The sequence below is a fragment of the Mus caroli genome, unplaced genomic scaffold (assembly GCF_978045245.1).
Source record: "Mus caroli unplaced genomic scaffold, Mus_caroli_1 scaffold_11, whole genome shotgun sequence".
Lineage (NCBI taxonomy): Eukaryota > Metazoa > Chordata > Mammalia > Rodentia > Muridae > Mus > Mus caroli.
Window position 1 is genome coordinate 118,601,489 of NW_028227266.1, and position 20,605 is coordinate 118,622,093.

The 20,605-nt window shown below is 48.5% G+C and overlaps 1 protein-coding gene across 4 annotated transcripts in view; it reads right to left on the minus strand.

Moving 5' to 3' along the window:
* Positions 1-20,605, minus strand: part of Scn10a (sodium voltage-gated channel alpha subunit 10) — an 83,296-nt gene that overhangs the window by 33,871 nt on the left and 28,820 nt on the right. For all 4 annotated transcript variants that reach the window (XM_021173168.2, XM_021173167.3, XM_021173166.2 and 1 more), the window contains 5 exons: positions 19,644-19,814; positions 15,946-16,239; positions 13,260-13,371; positions 6,129-6,367; positions 4,348-4,521 (listed from right to left, as the gene is read on the minus strand). In XM_021173168.2, coding sequence (XP_021028827.1) covers positions 4,348-4,521; positions 6,129-6,367; positions 13,260-13,371; positions 15,946-16,239; positions 19,644-19,814 — 990 coding nt within the window. The remainder of the gene's footprint in view (positions 1-4,347; positions 4,522-6,128; positions 6,368-13,259; positions 13,372-15,945; positions 16,240-19,643; positions 19,815-20,605) is intronic.

The following is a 20,605-nucleotide window of genomic DNA, read 5'->3' on the forward strand; positions in this document are numbered from 1 at the left end:
GAGAACCAGCGAGCTGCAAGCTGCTTCTTTGAAGAAGTGAGTTAAATCGATGGCTCTCAACAAAACGGATGAAAACTAACGATTGCCACCATCCCCAGGAACGGGACAGCACAGACACTGATGACATAGATCCTAACAAAAGAGAAGAAGGCATCCACAACTTCACGTCAGTAACGCCGAACACCTAGATAAGGAAAGTCCGAATCCGCGACAAAACAATTTACAAAAAGCCAGCTTGAGAAATAAAGTCCGACTCACTTCAGAACGTCGGAAAAATCATCACTAAGGAAAGTCCTGGCCCCACAGATGGCCTCCCTACAAGCTCCACCACACGCCCAAGGAGCAAATGATTCCAAAACCACACGGAGATTCTGCAATAAAAAAAAAAGGTGTGTGTGTGGGGTATTTCCCAGCTTTTGCATGTATACTCAATACTAAAACCTGGGAAAGATTATGTAAACTTTAAAAACCTACAGGCCAACTCATCAAAATGGATGCAAAAAACTCACACTTACAAATTATTAGCAAATTGACCTTTTCTGTTTGTTTAAATTTATTTATTTATTTATTTTGGTTTTTTCGAGACAGGGTTTCTCTGTATAGCCCTTTATTAAACATTTATTTTATTGAAAATGCACCACAAACAAGTTGGGTCTACTCTACGAATGTAAAGATTCAGCAACAGAAACTCGATTTTGTTTTTTAATACTGTGAGTGTGTGAATGTGTGTGCGTGTGTGTCTGTGCGGGTATGGGCATGCGGATGCAGTTGCCAGCAAAGGCCAGAAGGGGGTGTAGGATCCTCTGGAGCAGGAATTACGGGAGGTTGTGAGCCACCTAATGGGGATGCTGAGCACGGAACTTGGGTCCTCTACACCAGCCACATATGTTTTTAACCATTGAGCCCTCTCCCTAGCCCCTACATGGCTCTCTTAATGTGATTTCCTTTTTCTTTTAGGGGTAGAATCAATCTGATGTTTTTGCTTTTTGACTGACATGAAAAAATTATGCATATAGGGACAGGAGGCGATGTTTCTGTTTGTGTCCAAATGTGTAAGATCAAATTAGGGTAATTAGCATGCATGTTGTCTTCAACGTTCGTCACTTCTTTCTGGTGACACTTAGAATTCTCCCTTGTGCTGCTTTGAAATATGCAATGCATCTTTGTTAATTATTAATGTGATTATCTTACATGCAGAACAATAGTCTGGTAAAATTAAAGACCTATTCAGGATAAGTTTTTCATTTAAGAAAAACCTGCAAAAATGTCAGACTTGTTGAAATGTTGAAAGTATCTCTTAGCAGCCAAGAAAATGAGGCTGGCTGTTATTAAGACTTCTTTTTAGCAGGGTACTAGATGTCCCAGCCAGTGTGGTCACATAGTTAGAATCAAATGGCATGGGGGTTAGAAAGGAAAAACAAAATGTATTGTTTGCACATGATATGATCATGTTGAAAAATCTAAAAGACTCTATGGATGAATCATCAGAATTAAGAAAGGGGACGTCTGGGCTCAAAGATATTGACTATCAAAATGCTAGTTAAAATTAGCAAAGACTATTTCAAAATATGTAAGATCTGTGTGGAGAAAAGGATGGAAAATTATAAAACTCGAGGGACCGAGCTAGGCATAGAGGGTACTACTGCCTCTGTAGGTCAGAGGATTATGTAATGCAGAGTTTATATCCCTTCCTAAATCGACGGCTAGATTATTGCAGTCTGGATAAAGAGAAGACTCAAGAGTTTGTGTCTGTGTTGCTGTGGACATAGCTGGTTTCTCCAGCCGTAACGGAAGTGCAGGGGCCAGGATATTCTTAGAGTAAAACCAGGTGGGTGTATCGGCTACTCCTCTCGCGGCTGTAATCAAATACCTAGCAGGAAGAATCTTAAGAGAGTTTAGGGAACATGGTCCATTATGCTGGAAAGGCACGGAGGCAGTGATGTCAGAGTCCTCAGCGGGCGGGGGGAGGGGGAAGGGTAGCAGGGAAGGGGGTGTAGAGGGCTGCTGCAGTTCAGCTTCCCTCTTTTTATTCTGTCTGCCCCACCCTCCACCTGCCCCTCACAGGCAGGGCGAGTGCTCCCTTCCCACTTAAACCTCCTTGAAGCACCCTCACAAACACACTCAGAAGTGTATCTCCTTGGTGATTCTAAATCCAGTCAAGTTGACAAAGAAAGTGAACCCCCACAGCAGGCGACTGTGTTTACAGGCACAGACATGTTCTAAGCTGCAGTAACTAAGATGGTATGGTACTGGCACAATGATAGAGTGGCAGAGCCTACCTTAAATCACGTCAAGATGGGTGGTGGCATTCGGGGAAGGGCAAAAGGAATTACATGGGATTTCTTCTCTTCTCCTTTCTTTCCTTCCTTTCCTCAACCAATCCCAACATTTTTACTGAGTCTCTCCTTATAGACGGCTTGTGCTTAGTGTCTGGGGTAGGATGGCAGAAAGGAAATCCCTGGGTTTAGCCCTATGAATTCTCGGGATATGGCATTATAATCTTAAAAGAGCCGCTTGGTTTGACGAGCGAAGCCAGGTTCAGATACCGGAGTGTGGGAGGCCCTCTGTGAAGAGGGGATGAGTCAGCCCAGAAGGCCCAAGACCAGCCAAACCAGGTGAAGACCTGGGAACAGGTGTCTGAGGCAGAGGATGGGTGGCCAGGCCTGTGGCTGAGGAAAGTGCAGAGAGAAGAGGGGCGGGGCTTGCTGGAGCCTCACAATCGCCACAAGGACTTCAAGGGGACTCCACTGAGGAACTATTTGTGACAAATGGCCCTTGCCAGTTGAAGGTGGTCATGAGAGTAGAAACTGTTGGTTTGGGGGGGGGTGCTTATAGGGAGGTATGATGGTATGATGTGCTTGACTTAAAACAGTTTTGAAGCCGGGCGTGGTGGCACACGCCTTTAATCCCAGCACCTGGGAGGCAGAGGCAGGCGGATTTCTGAGTTCGAGGCCAGCCTGGTCTACAAAGTGAGTGCCAGGACAGCCAGGGCTACACAGAGAAGAAACCCTGTCTCGAAAAACCAAAAAAAAAAAAAAAAAAAAAAAACCAGTTTTGAAGACTAAAACAACCCAAGTGATCGTCTCGGCTGTGTCTCTTCACCCAGGAATGCACACAGCTCAGGGCCAGCTCCGGCTGCGGGGTGAAGGGAAGGGGCTGGGTTTTTGTTGATAATGTAATACTGGCTGACAGAGCATGGAATCTCACCAGGCTGTAGGGAACATGGAAGGGAGCCTGCACGCGAGATTGGAGGATGCGGTTAGGGGATTGTGAACGGACTTGCATGTCACAATCAGAAGTTAGGTGTGTAGGAGACCCTCCCCTGCCTCCCTCTCACAAGAACAGGGGAGACCTGGTTGAGCCTCCAAAGGACACAGTGTCCACTGGCTCTAGTTGCTAACAAACACGCCAGTTTCAGTCATTTTTTTTTTTATGTTATGGCGTATCCTGGGAATGGCCACCCTAGCTATTCAAGTTTGTCTTTTGCTGGCTTCTAGGAGTCACTCAAATGCCAAGAATACTCCATATGGCTTGAGGACTTGAGGACATCAGTGACCTCAGACTCTCAATAGTGACCTCACTTACAGGTGGCTGATGGAAGCATTTGTGTGGTGTGGAGGGCAGACATGGAGACCAGTGATTGAGTGGAGGAATGCCTCCAGTAGAGGGCGCCCTGGAGCTGAGTTTGGAGAGGCGCCTGTGGAGGCTAAGAGGAGGCAGGCTTTTGTGGGTGCAGTATTGGGCTCTGAATTGGGCAACCAAGAAATAAGGGAAGGCCTTTTTGAGGGGGGACGGAGCTGAGACTCAGCAGTCAGGCAACGTGGATTTGAGTTCCAGGTCAGACACTAGCTCGCTGTCCTGGCGTTCGACAAACACTGAGTTCATCATTTAATGATGGTGTGTCTCAGTTTGGCTCATCCTGAGGACTTTAAAAGCAATAGTCTCTCAGGGTTGGGAGCATAAAATGAATCTTATTATTTCAAGAGCCTAGGTAGTACTATGGCTTAGCCACATATTCAGAAAATGTTGGCTGAAATGTCCCAACGTTGTTGCTGGGGCTGCTGTTTGGTAAGAGAATGGAATGCTGTTCCAAAGTCCCTTTTTGATACAAACAAGGAGATGGAGGGACAAAGAGATCAACCACCCCACATTACATCAGTGAAAAACTGGAATTGCCAAACTGAGTCTCTAGGTTCTTCAGAACCATGGCTTGCCTTGCTCCCATGAGAATAGGAAGGGTGTTGGGAACCACTGGTAGAGTCCCCAGACACACAGTGCCTGTCCCCCAGGGGTCAGCTTTCCTGAGCCTGAATGGGAGCTTCCCAAGTGGCCAAGAGAAGACATTACCAAGCGGAAGGTGCGGAGCACAGACAGGCTGCCCTTCTTGGATGCGCTCAGCTCCAGCAGGCTCACGGTGACGATGACACAGTCAAAGATGTTCCACTTCTTCTGGAAGTAGTAGTAGGGGTCGAAGGCAATGATCTTGAAGGCCATCTCCATTGTAAAAAACACGGTAAAGACCTGAGGGTGGGAACAAGTGTTCACTGCCGTGAGGTCTCTACCCGGGGACATGAAGACAAGGGCAGCAAGAAAAATAGTTTGTTTGCAAGATAGCAAAGCATGCTGGGTGTGGTGGCACATGCTTGTAACCCCAGCCTGCAGGAAACTGAGGCAGGAGGATCTCAGGGTTGAAACCAGGCTGGGTTATACAACAAAATCCTGTCTAAAAACAACATTAAAGAAGGAGGAGGAGGAGGAGAAGGTAGAGGAGGAGGAAGAGGTGGGGGAAGGGGAGGAGAAGGAAGAGAAAATGGAGGAGGAAAAAAACAGCAGATCCTCTTGTCTGTTCTTGAGGACTGTAGATGGGAATTTCTGAGCCACTGACATTCAGAGAAGACACAAAAGAACTCATGTTTCCATTTCTTCTCTCTCTGTGTCTCTGTCTTTGTGTCTCTGTGTCTCTGTCTCTGTCTCTGTCTCTCTCTCTCTCTCTCTCTCTCTGTGTGTGTGCGCACGCACGCGCGTGTGTGTGCATGGACGTGCATCAGTCTATGTAGAGCCCAGAGGCTGATATGGACGGAATGCCTTCCTCAATCACTCTTTACCTTACACGTTGCAGCAGGGTCTCCATTTGAACCCAGAGTTCACTTATTCAGCTGCCCTCCATAGCCAGCTCGCTCTGGGGTCTCCCATGTCAGCCTTCTTAGTGCTGGAATATTAGGTGGACCAACCTGCTTGAACTTGCATGGTTGCTGGGATCTAAACTCCCTCCAGTCCTTGGGTATAGTAAGTTCTTTACCTGCTGAGGCATCCCCCCTGCATCTGCTCTTCCATTCCAGTGGTGGTGGGTGCAGAGTAAGCGGTAACTGCTAGGATACACTTCACCATATAATTATGTCAACAAAAGTTACTCTGGTTCAGCAGCTAAAATGTGTAGTAAGTCTAAAGTAAAAACGCCAGCTCAGCCACATCCTAGCTTACATAAGCTTGAATAGGCAATACACCCTTTTCATGCCTCCATTTCCTCATCTGTGTAATGGGTATAATGGGAGTAAGTGCTTGGGTAGTTCTCAGTTGGCAGTAAGTCACAAAAAAATAGCATGTGACTAAGATCACATACACATATATGCACACACATAAGCACAAACATGAACAGATACATACACACATACACACACATAAGCACAAATGTGCACACATACACATAAACACAAACATACACACACATGCATGCACATACACATGCACACAAACACACATGCACATGTATACATATATGCACATATATGCACACATACATGCGCACATACACACATACATGCACATAAGCACAAACATGTACACACACATAAACACAAACATACACACACATGCACATACACATGCACACAAGCTCACACGCACACACTCCACATATTGTCTTTGATGGGGAAGTGACATTGAAGTATCTCCCTCCAGTTTAGCTTGGCTCTCCCAGCTTTGACCTCCTGAGTTCAAGCTCCATATTTCCTGATCACTGCTCGGCCTCTCCGCTCTCAGAGGCACGCCAGCGCACCACCCGTGAGAGCATGGAGCCACCCAACCAATGTCCCACGAGATGGCTGAGGCAGTATGGCCGGCTCACTCACAATGTTGCCGGCTTGGAGCATGGCATCGAAGGCATCTGTCATGGGGTAGTGTTCCATGGCCATGAAGACGGTATTCACCACGATGCACAGGGTGATGGTGAGCTCTGCGAAGGGGTCAGTCACCAGCTCGAAGAGCACCATCTTGAACTTCCTCCACTTGGGGCAGCACTCCCAGATCAGGTACTTCTGGGCTAAGCTGATCAAGCAGGGTGGGCACTTCAGCTTAGATTCTTCCAGCTCTGCATTACAGGGGAGTCAATGGCAGCTGTCATTCACATGTCACCTTGGACCCCCATCCTGTGGTCATGACCTAGACCCTGGCATACCAATACCCATGACCTTCAAGGTTCACTTCAGCCCCCCTTGCTCCTGTCACTGCAATCCACCCACCCACCCAGTCCTTCAGACTGTTGGCATGTCTTTTCTCTTCTCTCTCTCTGTCTCTGTCTCTGTCTTGCTGTCTGTCTCTCTGTCTCTGTTTCTCTGTCTCTCTGTCTCTCTGTATCTGTCTCTTTCAGACAAGGTTTCTTGATGCAGCCCTGGCTGGCCAAGAACTCACTCTGTAGAGCAAGCTGCTCTCATAGTCACAGAGATCCCTCTACCCCTGCCCCTGCCTCTGCTTCCTGAGTTCTGGAACTAAAGACATGCATCAGCGTGCTTTGGAGATGACAGTCTAGCCTGGAACTCACTAAGTAGGTTAGGCTGGCCTGCCAGCAAGTCCTAGGATCTCTGCCTTGCTAACCAGGAATTCTAAGTGTGCACTGCCTCCGCTGGCTGCTCACTGTGTGGTATCTGAGGATTGAACTCAGGCCCCCACACTTGCAAGGCTCTGGCTGAGCCTGACCTCATCTCCCTCATTTTTTACTACCCACTGCTCATACGAGACATCCCTACTTCTCAACTTAGCCCACTTAGATTTCACACCCATTCCATCCTGGCTCCTTTGCAGACGCACTCAAGTCTTTCATCCATCTTCTCCTTCCTCTGGCAAAGTACCCTATGTATTCACTCAGGTTTATTAACCTGGCCAGCTGACCGTGGTTGGACAACACACACACACACCCAACCTTACCGAGGCCATCCTTGAGCCTGTGACAATCCCTGCCCAGAAACTCTGCAGAGGCAATGGGTCCTCTTGAGCCATTTACCCCATTCAGCACATAGTGAGACCCAGTATGGTTTTTATCTTATTAATAAGAAATAATTTTAAAAATGACAAAAACTAAAGAAAAATGCCATGTGTAAATCAGACAGAAATCCAGGCCTTCATCCAATCAGTTCTGAGTTCACTCCTCCGCTCTCCCACAGCCCGAGACTCCTATCTATGCTCATGGGCATCCCTCTATCTCCTCAGAATTCAAAATCATTCATGGAACAGCTCCCCCTCCCCCTCCCTCTTCCCCTCGTCCTCCTCCTCCCACCACTGGGTCTCCATGTCTATAGGATCAGGAGAAGCTGTGCCCCTCTGACTTAGGTACACGCCCCTGGTGCCTGGCTCTTCCCCCTGCCCTGCCTCCCACAGCACTGGCAGCGTTCATGAGCCAGGCTAGGATGATGCCTTAGTTTCTCTCTCCTCACAGGGCTGCTGTTTCTCAGTTTTTGTTTCTTGCTCCCTTCCTCCCCTGGCTTGAGCTGTTGGTGAGAGCAAGCATTCTTCGCTCCATTGATTCATCTTCCCCTAGGTAATTTTATTGGACCCCATGGCCCTACAAAACCACTTCCATGCAGATCGCTCCTGAATTACATGTCCAGCTTCCGATCTCTCTCTAGAGCCCCGGGCTCATCCCCGAAGCCTCCTCCACTACATTTCTGCTTGGATATGTAATTGGGGCCATCCCTATGGAAGGTGATTTCATAGCTTTGGGCTTGTCTATAAATTCTACTGTGTGCCATACGTTGTAGAGATAGACACACCAGCTGACGTGAGTGTTTCCCCCATGTTTCCTTTCACACACATTTTGCACATGAAACCTCTTTCACGGTAAGGTTTTAATAAAACACCTATCCATATTCTCTTCTTTCTTTGTAGCCTGGCTATTTTTCGTGTCGACTTTTAGTACATTTGCAGTCTGTTTCGGCTGAGGAGTGTATTGGTATGCCTCACCTCACCCCCCCGCCCCATCTTTGGTTCTTTATATCAGCAATACTGATAGGATGACCTGGTTTTCCTAGGAAGTAGGAATGGCGTTTTTATCATGGTGTTTCCATATATTCTCATGTACACGTCCATTTCTCTTCCACAGACCAGACTATTTATTTCCACTACCGTGCTGTGCTAATAACCCACTGTGAGTTGTTTTTTTTTTTTTCAAACTACAGATGTCAAAACTGGCAGAGCATAGTTTTGCACAGAAGTTGGCGTGTTCTGGGAGCAAAATTAAGCATCCCTATTTGGAAGGAAAGTGGACTTCCCTGGACCTGTTTTGGCATCGAAAGGAAGCCTGAGAGCCAGTGCTGGGTGAGGACATTTACAGAGACCGTCCTGCAGGAAGCACAACGGGCAAGAGGTGCGTGTGTGTGTGTGTGTGTGCACGTGTGTGTGTGTGTGTGTGAGCGTGTGTGTGTGTGCGGGTGTGTGTGTGTACACTTGCAGAAGCCAGAGGCCAATGTTAGTGCCTTCCTCATTCGCCTTTTTGTTTCTAAGTCAGGGTCTCCCCAGGAACCTGGATCTAAGATCTGGGGATGTGGTATTTCCACCCCCCGTACTGAGGTCATAGGCTCAGAGGGCTGTGACCAGATAGATGTCTGGGCATCTGAATTCAGGTCATCATATTTGCACAGTGGGCACTTTATCAACAGAGCCACCTCAGCTCTATAGCTACCATGGCTGATCTTGATTGACTGAGAAACACAGAAACCAGAGCAATCACACCCTTGCTAGCCTTGAACATGGCCACGCCTCCTTCCCAGCAGTCTTTGGAAAGACAGTTCCTCCTCTTAGGAGGTGTGTCCTTCTCCCTTGAGATAACAGGCCACATTCTCCACTTGGGCACCCTCTCCTGTCACTTCCAGAATCTACTTTAATGTCCTTCTATATCCTTTCCACTGTTCCCATGCTCTAAGACCATCCCAGGTCGATATGCTCAAAGATCCCATTCTCAGAAGCTGCAAAGGTGTCCTTCAGCCCCCACTGTCCTGTTCCATTTCTCAATCCATGCTCACAGGAAAAGTCCTGGACAAGGCATCTCTATCCTCTCACCTCTCATTCTTCATGTATGTTCTCTGCTACTGTTTAGCTATGATGATCCTGGTGTGTGTGTGTGTGTGTGTGTGTGTGTGTGTGTGTCTGTCTGTCTGTCTGTCTCTCTCTCTCTCTCTCTGTATGTCTCTGTGTGTTTGTCTGCCTCTCTGTGTGTCTCTCTGTCTCTGTGTGTGTCTGTTTGTCTATATGTGTCTGTCTCTGTCTGTCTGTCTGTCTGTCTGTCTCTTTGTGTCTGTCTCTGTATGTATCTCTCTGTGTCTGTCTGTCTGTCTCTGTGTGTCTGTGTGTCTGTCTCTGTGTATGTCTGTCTGTCTGTCTGTCTCTGTATGTATCTTTCTGTTTCTCTGTGTGTCTGTCTGTCTCTTTCTCTTTTTCAGTATGTACATTCATGCCTATGCAGATGCACCAATGGTATGAGTTCATATGTGTGTTTGTGTGTGTTATGTTGTGCATTTGATGCATGCATGTCAAAGTGCAAGTGAGTGTGCCTGTTGCCTTGTGACAGAGCCTTTGATTGAACACTCAGTTCACTGATGAGGCCAGACCAACTGTTCAGTGAGCTCCTGGGTGACCCCTATTTCTGGTCCCAATACGGGGTTACAGGCAAATGCAGTTGGCCCAATTATTATTTTTTTTTTTTAGCACAGATGATGGAAATCTGAAGTCAGGTCCTCATGCTGTAAGGCAGGTACTTGACCCACTGAGCTAATTCCCTGTCTGCTTTGATGATCCTGGGTAGACCCTGTGCAGACCAAAAACTTCTGTGTGACTATAGCCCCAGTGCACATCGCCTGACATCTCCATAGCTTTGCATCTGCTGACCTTTCTTTCTATTCTCCCTGAAGGAGTTTGGGCCCTTGTCTCTTCTCCATTTCCAGGTTCTCTCTGATGTCTCCATCTTTTTATTCTGTCTCTAATGGTGCCATCTCTTCTGAGCAACCATGATGTGTTGTAGTTTCCTGAGACTCTGCCTTAATTCTCCTTGATGTTGCCTCATCTTCTTGTATCTTTTCAAAACCACCATGTCTTTAGAGCGTTATGGAAGATATAGCTGTAGGTCCTTCTCCTCATCTGGATTCCAGAACCATTAGCACGAAGCTAGCTTTCCTACCAGACACCACTACCTGGATGTCCCCAGGGGACTTCACATCCAACATGTCCCAGATCCTGGGCACCTTCTCGTGTCTTTCCTCTGAGGCCCTTGCACAATGCTCACACTGGTCACTGCACCTACAATGCTCACACTGGTCACTGCACCAGCACCTCTCCAGTTGCTTGTTCCAGAACCACATGTGTGCCATGCAGTCCTGAATCCCGTGACTCCCAGAGATCCATGCCATCCTCCTCCATTCTCTATCATCCCCGCTGCCTCTCATTCCACTGAGAGTTTAGCACCCCAGCCCTCACCTGATTTTCTCCTGCCCTCCCTGCCGGCACCTTCCCACTTACATTCCATCCTCTCAATATCAGAACAACTTATATGAAATCCAAGTCTTGCTCTCCTGCATCCAGCCCTTCAGTGCCAACCCCATTGCTCTTGGATGAAACCCAATGTCCGCTAGAGTCTAGTGGGGTGCAGTCTTGTGGATCTGGGCCCAGACTGCTTTCCTTGCCTTATTCTGAGACCCCCATTGCCTTGATGTCTATGTTCCCGATAGCTCAGGCTTTTAAATGTCTGCATTAGGATCTGTCTGCCCAGGATACTTCCCTGACCCCAGGCAAAACTCCCTCCACTTCTCTTAGTATCCTGCATGTCTCCAAGACACTCGACACCCCACTAGAAACTTGTCTCATGCCGTCCTCTCCTGCTAAGTGCGATAACAGCTGTGCTCACAGCAGCGAGTCAGACTCTGGCCTTCTGGTTTGGATGACTGTCAAGTCTCAGCTTGCATGCCAAGCCTGGATGGCTCACAGGCCTTGAGTTAAGTGAACTGTCATGCTCCTATTGGTTTGAGCCAAACCTTTTCTGGTGCAGTCGCCCTGAAGGAAGTGGTCCTGTAGATCCCGTCGTGACTCTGACAGTATGAGGCACACTCCATGAACCCCGTAATGGATGCAGCACCCAGCTAGAGAATGGGACGCACTTTACGCTCAGAAACTCTAGCCTAAGCTAGCGGTTACTAGCTTTACTCAGCTTTAATATGTTGTCCCCTGACTTTCCTGTCACTCCTGAAGCCCTCTCTCCTTCCTACCCTAAGATGTCGGATCCTTTCTCATTTTAGCTTTTCGGCTGTTCAGTTCATTACAAATCAGCACCACCCTCCAAATGTCTCCTTTGGGTCTCAGGCTCACTCACCATGAACTCAGCAACTGTTTGCTAGCGCCTGCGAAGCGCCATGCTGTTTATCTGGGTACCGAGATCCAGGTGTGAGCAGAGGAGGCGGATCTCCCGCCCTCGAGGGCTTTCAGCCTGAACAACGGAAGGTGGTAACTGGCGTGGATGCTGCAGACTAGACCTAAGTTATCCAACCTCACAAAATGCTGCGAGGCATTTCTCAGTTAACAGTATTTCACCAGTAAGAAGACTGAGGTGTAGAAAGCCAGGAGAACCCCAAAGTCATAACCTTGCTATACATGGCAGAGCTCATGTGCAAACCCAGGCACGGGGGCTCCAGATCCATGTTCTCAGTCCGGCGGTCTTCTCCACTCTAAGACTTTCTCTGTTCAAGTGCGATGTGCTTGCCTTCACATTTTTCTTGCTCCCACCCATCTTTCTTTCTGAGTCAAGGTCATGTGGTCTAGCCCTGGCCAGTCTAGAACCCACTTCTCATGTTTCTGTCTTCCTCGGTTTGGAGTTTAGGGGACACACCACCATGCCCAGCTTCTGTCTTATCCCTGGAAACTTTATTTGGTATTTACACCTGAGGATGTTTCTCTCATGGCTTTCACATGCTGATTTCCCTCGCTCCACTCAGATTTCTGGCCATCCCGGAGAGGCTGCCCTTTCTCTACCGCCCGGTCCTACACTGCCCTGTTAGAATCCAGAATCCTGAGTCTTACACTGCCCTGTCAGAGTCCCCACTGTCCCTTACCTTACTTTACTTTCCCTCCCAGCCCTTGTCACTGCTTCCACATCTACTTGTGTTGATCAGCTCTGTCTCCAGGGTGCACAGCCCATGACAGCAGGTATATATCTTGCTCACCACAAATCTCAGGCTCCTGGAGCAATGCCAGATGTCTAACAGATGCCCAACAGATGTTTGAATAAATAATTTTTTTTTAAGTTCTGAGGAATAGCTGAAAATGTAAGCTATTTGATTTGTGCAGTGCAGCCTCTGGAGCTGTCGGGGCCTTCTGTAGTGGGTACGCAGGGAGGGGATTTGTCAAAGATGAGATTCTGCCCATCCTGTAGTAAAGTAATAACTGGGATAGAATAGCCTCTGTACTCAGAGAGGACACACTCGCTGTCTTGGGACTTGTGTGTACAGGAGGCCATGAGCCAGTTTCTCCTGGTTTCCCTCCTACTCTCAGCTGGATCATAGACATATTCCCTCAGGAAACTGAGTCTGCTCCCATTTGGTTGGCAGAATTGAAAAGGATTTGGTGAAATGGATTGGCTAATTTACTTAAATTTGGCACACAATAAGAGCTCAAGACAGAAATGAAGTCTCAATAATGAAAGCTATAGCTACAGAGAACATGAGGAATAACTTTGCCAGGCCCCAAAACGAAAGACTTGAGTTCCTCACACACCCGGGAGGTGGCTGACATTGTCTCATATTTCCGAGAATCTAGTTGTGAGCATGCATGAAGCAGATGCTAATTCCAATAAGTGAACCAGGCCACTTCTTCATTGGAGTCTCTCTTGTTAGTAAAGGAGCCAGGGGGGCCTAAGGCATAAGAATGGATCTCAGGCCACAAAGAGATCCTTGGCCCGGCTTAGACTCATCACAGCACGGAAGACAGGGATTTTCATGAGCAACACTCACCCTCAATGACAGAAGTCATAATACTGACAACACTCATTGCCCTCTGTGCTCGGAAAGGTTCATTCAAGTAGTCCGCAGACAGGAAGTTCTTCTGTGCTGCAGCATCCAGTGCCTGTCGGGACACAAGCAGGGCTACCGTGAGGGCGTCAGCGGCAAGACCAGGAGGCCTTTTAGCTTCTTTTTGGCTGCTCCCACACAGTTGTGAGCTGCACTTTGAAGCCAGGAGCCTGAGGTAAAGCTTGGAGAAACAGGGATGGTGTCTGAACATCAGGTTAGGAGCTCAGCTATGAGGACCAGCACACAGAGGCAGGATGGAGACAGTGCCCAGGTTGGAAGGTATGGGCCCAGCCAATACAATTTGAGTTTATTTGGAGAATGAGCTTGCCAAGCCCCAGGGGAGGCAAAGAGGCTTGGAAAGTTAGGGATCTTGCTAAAGACAACTGAACATAGGTTTTCACGATGTAGAAGGCCTTAAAGAGTCACCCTGCACTAGCTGGGTAGTTTCACCAGAAAGAATCAAGGTTGAACACTCAAGAACGTGACTGTCCCAGGAACAGATACAGGAGAGTGAGGGGTGCATCCCAGTGACAAAATGCTGCATGAGGCATTTTCTGGGGTTCAAACAAACATTAGGGTTCAAATGGCAAGGTCAGGAGAACTGGAGAAGAGAAATAGAGGGTTTGTACCCTTACATACCCCACACCTCAGCTGGGGTTTGAGGCAGCCAAGCTAACAAGATACAAGGAAGGACCGGGATCCGGAGAAAACAGCGAAGCAGGCCTTAGCAGGCGCTGGTTGGTTCCCCTAACCTTCTCCCCGAGAAGCACACCAAGGTATGCCCTTTGCCCTTAATAAACTTCCAACATAGTGGCTACTCACATTTTTATCCACATTCTTAAATCTAATGCATCTAATTGTAACACAGTGAATCATGTATAGACGACGTCTAAGAACACCTCTACCTGTTATAGAAAGAAAACCACTCAGACTGCCCAGGCTTGGACATGAGGGAGAATCACAGTCCAGGACTCACTAAGTTCTGAAGCTGGCTGTCACTGTGTGGCTCAGATAGCTCTTAATCTGCATGGTGTATTCTCTACCTCGCTGTTCACCTGCTACAAACAGACTTTGCTCTCTCTGGCTGTTCTCCATGCAATGTCTTCTGCTGGCTCCCAAGAACTAAGACGGCTGCTGTGATCAGGATCAGAGAGAATTCTGGGGGCAAGATCTTCCCGTGCATAGCATTACAACACTTCCCAGAGAGCCCTGCAGCCTGGCTGTGACTTTATGACTCTGGATTGGAGATTCCATTTGCTCTAGAGACACACTCTTCATCTATCTTCCCGGCTCTGTGTCCAGAGAGGGCAACTTGAGCAAAATTGTCAACCCATGGCTCTAGTCAGGCTCGGCCAACAGGAAGCAGAACAGAAGGAGAGACAGAGAGAGACAGAGACAGAGACAGAGACACAGAGAGAGACACAGAGAGAGACAGAGAAGACAGAGACAGATGGAGAGGGAGAGAGGGAGGGAGAGAGGGAGAAAGGGAGAGAGGGAGAGAGACAAAGAGAGACACAGAGACACACACAGAGAGATACACACAGAGAAAGACAGAGAGAGACAAAGAGGCACACAGAGAGAAACTCATACACACATACACTGAGAGACAGAGAAACACAAAGAGAGACACAGACACAGAGAGACACAGAGAAACAGAGACAAAGACATACACACACACACACACACAGATTGGGGAGTGGCTATTTGTACCCTGTACCCTTCATCTGGCAGCAGTGTGATTCTCTGCCTGAGACCACAGGTCCCTCAGCCATGGATCCTGACAAGCTCTGATTCAGGGCCCTTCGCTGACGTTTTCAGCTTGGGCATACAGCATCTCCTCACTGTTGTTGCTCTCAGGGTCCCTCACTGCCCCTTGATTCCCTGAGCCCAGCCCACACCTCTGTGAACACTTTACCAATCCCTCCACCTGCCCCTGAAGCAGGCCATCTGCTTCTTCCTGGAATCCTGAGCCAGTGGAACCAACCACACAGTGCATCTTTACAAGCCTCTGCATATGTATCTCTGGTAGCCAGTGGGAGCATGTGGAAGTTGCAGAAGCATCGCTGGTGATACTGGAGGAGATCGCAAGTTAAATTGCACCTCCCAACCCAACAAGGCATCCTGGGGATGCCCACTGTGGATATTGACTTAAGGAGCAGGAGCCTGGCAGTTCCTGTCCCTAGTCTGTGCCATTTAATGAGTTATTCATTCTGTGCATTGAGCCAAGGTCACCGCACCTCTTCCAAGATCGGTCCTGAGAACCCCTTAGAATTGTGTCAAACCCCATGGACAGTTTGCCCAGAGTCATAGGCTTCGATAGAAGGGTCCCTTGTTTTCCTTGTCCTCGTCAGAGGAGCACCTGGGACCATCCCAAAGCAGTGATGGCCATAGGGACGGAAACACCAAGAAGAAATAGACACGAGGTTAAAGGAAAAATCAACCGCACTGTTGCATGCAGAACAAATAGAAAACGCCCTCCACCTCAGACAACCCCTGTGGCTTTTCTGGGTCTGTGGGTGGGAGGCATGGGACAGATGCTGTTAAAGACCCTTCCTTAGAGACGTTCAGTACTTATGGGCAAGAGGTCTCTACTGGAGTCTGTCAGAGTATGGAGCATGCGCGAACTCACCGGGCCTTCAGGCGCTCCAGCGGCAAGCTCACCAGTGGGCACTCCACGCTGTCCCTCTTCTCCATGTCTAGGGCCAGGGTTGGGGGACTGAGGCAGTGGGCTCCTGGGGAGAGGACCTGCCTGCCCAGCACCCCTGCCCAGCAATATGGAACTTCGACGGCTTCCCTGGTCTCCGTGAAAGACACCGTCATCCAAGATCCCGTCAGGAAATGAGACGTCTTGGCTGGGTGCTCGGAAGTGGAACACACTGCCGTGGCTAGCCCTGCGTCTTCCGGAAGAAAGGCCTAGGAAAGACTGGACATTGCCCCGGAATGAGCAGGAGATAAGATTGGATAGGATCTGTCCTCCCTAAATCCATCGTGCACTTCCCTCCACCCACACCCATGTCACATGACCTCTCCGCAGCTACGTAGAGGCCTGAAGACATCCTGGGTAGCCATGGACAGAGAACCAGGGAACCGAGATCCTAGATAGACTTGGGGAAGGACAGGAGAAGGCCCAAGACCAGCAAGTTGGTTACTGTTACCAAATTTTGCTGGCTGAGCCAGGTGTTGGCCAGCCTTTGACGACAGGCTCAGACATAGCTGTTCTAGGTTTCCATCTTATCCCTGCCTAAGGAAAAACTGGAGCTTGGGACACTGTTTTTGAATGGACGAGTATGCTTTGCTGTCTGAAAATTAAGATGTACAATTCACCAGGTTCCATCTGTGTTACCGCAAGGGTTTGTGTTGGTACAAACGGAGGAGACAAGCGCTCTACAGTGTAATGAGCTGGCAGGATCCCCTGAGGCCAGCTTTGAACAGTCAACAATAGGAAGATTGAAGGAAGAGTTGCAGCCCAATTTCTTGGAAGAATAATGCCATTCTTCCAAATCGATAAACATTTCCCATCAAAAGCTTCCACCAAGTGAGAACTGCGGGGCTTTCCGATCCAGAGGAAAGGCTCCCGGTCCCTAATTCTCAGGCGCCGGAACCCCTCAGGGCACCTGCATGGGCTTAGCTAATTCTCAGGACTGTGGGAACCTGGCCATAGCAAATCATCACTCCTATGCTCAGATCAGAAGTGGTGTCTCTAAAATCTAAGCGATGGCTCCCTACCAAACTCTTGTCATACTGCCCTTAATTTTTCTTAATTCCTTTTATTAACAGACCAACTAAAATAGGGCATGTTACCGTTAGAATTCTCCTCTATGTCATAAAACTAAGCTGTCTCCCACACACACACACACACACACACATGGCTCTGTGTGTACATATGTGTGTGTGCACATGTCAGAGGACCACTTCAGATGTTGTTTCTCAAGCACTATTTTTTTTTTCTTTTGAGACAAGGTCTATCGTTGCCCTGGAACTCACCAAACACCAAATTGTCTGCTGTCCAACAAGCCCTGCGCATCCTGCTGGCTCTGCTTACTCGACGCTGGGATTGCAGGAGTGCAGCACCATCATGACTGGCTTTCTTTTCTCCCCCAAAAGTGGGTTCTAGGAATTGATCTCATATTTTTGAGGCAAACACACCACCAGCTCAAACATCTCTCAAGCCCCTTAAGGTTTCTTTTCATGGTGGCTTGGAGCCTAATCCTGTTCAGGCACCACCATTACCAGCCTAATGTTCTACACAGAGCGCTCTGCCTAGAGTATATGCCCCAACTCTGTGGTACTCACACAAAAAGCATGAGTTGTTCCCATGTTGTAGGGGAAAAGGGAAATTGGGAAGCCTATCTTAAAGCTAAGAAGACAGAGTTGTTTTCATTTGGACAGGAAGCAAACTAAGGAAGGAACCATTAGATAATGTAGGTCCATTGTTTGACCATCAGCACCTCCTTGCCACTATTTATCTCAGAACCAATCTGTTTGTGAAGAGATGGACAATGACTTCTTTCCTGTGTCTTAGCTCTAACCTCTACATCATCACTTTGGGTATGAAAAAGTCTTTGTATGAAAACTCCCAGAGATCTATTTACCAGAAGAGCAAATATGGAGAGAGAGAGAAAGAGAGAGAGAGAGAGAGAGAGAGAGAGAGAGAGAGAGGAAGAAGAAGAAGGAGGAGGAGGAGGAGGGAGGAAGGAAGGAGGAGGAGGAGGAAGGGAGGGAGGGAGGGAGGGAGGAAGGAAGGAGGAGGAGGAGGAAGGGAGGGAGGGAGGGAGGGAAGAAGGAAGGAGGAGAAGGAAGGAAGGAAGGAGGAGGAGGAGGAGGAGGTACGTCTTGGACACTCAGGTGCTGATCTGTGTGGTTGACTGAATGAGGAAATTAAAGTCCAATTCAGTGCCACTGGCATTTCCATGGAAGCTGTGACTCAGCCTTGTCTGTGACTGTCAGAGACCTAGCCAGGTTCCCATTGAAAGCATTGAACTGTGCCCTGTGCATTCCAGGTGCTGCTCCAAAGGAACACAGAGGATGAGAAGTCACAGATGTAGACAGGTGCTCCAGTGTGGGTGTGTGCCCGAGGCCAGAGTGCATGCAAGTGTGTCTGTGAGTGTACATGCCTGCCTGTGTAAATCGGGGGATTGTCGGTAAAGGACAGCATTCTCCCGGTGAGACAAGAAAAGGGGCTAAGAAGGTCAGGGGCAGGAACTAACCTTCAGAAAGCTGTCGGATCCCTCTCCGTATGATTAGTGTGAGAATTTTTCTCCCACATGAAAAGGTATGATAACTAATACAGGTGTTCAACTTGACCTACCTGGGAAGAGAAAACCTAGGCTAAAGAGCTGGCTCTATCAGATTGGCCTGTAGGCATGTCTATGGGGGCATTTTCTTGACTGCCAATTGATGCAGGATGATCAAGCCCACTGTGGGGCTGAACATCAGCCAGGGTACAAGCCAACAAGCAGAGTTCCTTTCTGGTTTCTGCTTCAGTTCCTGACTCCAGGTGCTTGCTTTGGGTTCCTGTCCACACTTCCCTCAATATCAGGTTGTGAGCTGGGCGTTGTCTGTTCTCTCCATCTTTCCTGTGGCCAAGGTGTTTATCCCAGCAGCAGAGAAGAAAGAAGAGGCCTACAAGGAAGAGCTATTTGGTACTTGGAGCTTTCCAGGCGGTGGAGAGTTAAGAGGAAGAAAGTTCGTGAGAAAAGTTAGATCAGGACATTAATGTTAACCATTGCAGGGCAGACTGTAATGCGAGGTAAGGAAGTCATTCCTGGGTTAGGCTGTCAGAGATAGACCCTGGAGTCTTCTGTGTCAACAGCAGGTGACAGCCCTGAGCTGTGGAGTCAGAAGCAAGAAGTAAGAAAAGAGTGAGGTGTTCAGCACCAGGGACAGAGCTACTGATCAGAAAGAAGGGAAGCAGACAGACCCTTAGCTGCGGATACCACAAGGTCAGCATGTCCCAAGGGGACCTCTCCCCTCCCCTCCCCTCCCCTCCCTACACACACACACACACACACACACACAGAGGCTCTTTTCTTAAAAATCACAGCTTATCGGGGTGTCCTACCTTAAGCCTGGGAGTTGCCCTGTATCTGCTTCCCTTTCCTTATCTCCCAATCGTAATCTTGATCTCCTCCACAAAGAAAGGGCCTTATCATTAATCCCCTCCCCCAACAACTGCTGCCAACCTAGCTTAGGCCACCGATGTGGAGGGGTGTCTGCTTGTCTTACTAAATCCCTCCTCTCTCCCTGATCCCAAGCTCTGTCTGTTCCACCATGGCCAAGGCAGCTTTAAAGCCGAAGGAACCTTCGAGCCAGCTTAGCACGTCTTACCATCCTGCGCTGGTTGTAAGGGTCGGATTGTAGTGATCTGTTGTCATCTGTCGAGCCTTCTGACATCCTTGATTTCACCCTGGGTCTTCTCTCATTGGCGTTTTTGGGGGCTAAGGGTGATCCGTTGTGGGAATAGAGCGAGGTTGTGTCAATGCCCAGCGCTGCCAGCACCTGAGGAAAGAGCGGTCGTTGCAGCCCACAGGATCTAACTAATCTTGGCCTGTCCCTACAACATGGCCATGGAGATAAGGGATCTGAGGCCAAGAAGGTTGAGGGGTAGGATACAAGCAGTAGTGGGATTGGGCATGGCAGAAACGGGGATCACCTCCCTCCTTCAGCCCTTGTGGTAGGTGCTGGTACCTTTCCTGGGCCCTTTCTAACAGTCACTGTGCAAGTCTAACAGTTGATGCTCAATGCAGCAATTGTGGAGAAAGTGCCTTTGTCTTTCTGCTCCAGAGGCAGATATGGGAACACAACCAGCTGATCCTCTTGCTTCTAAGTAGGGCTAACTCTGGTGCAGGTCACTGCTAGAGATCCCCAGCAGGATCAGGCAACAGCTAACATCTAGTTGAGAACACTTTGTGGGTTAGTCCCACCCACTGTCTGATCATGCTTAGCTCACTTCCCTTGGGTCCTCATGATTCCTGAATAAATAACTTGGAAAAAGTTCGCTCATTCAGATTCTTTTGTGTGCAGGGTATGCGTGTTCATGTAGGAGCACATGTGTGTGTGCATGTTTATTATTAGACATGTTTAGCTTATTTGTGTGACAAGGTCTCTCACTGGCCCAAAACTTACCAACAAGACTGAACCCCAGCCATCCACCCAACTCTGCCTCTCCAGCACTGGGATCACAAGCATGTACCTGACTACTTTTTAAAAGATGGATTCTGGGAATTGAACTCAGGTCTTCATCCTTGCATGGCAGGCACTCTGCTGACAGCCAAAGTCCCAGCCCAGGG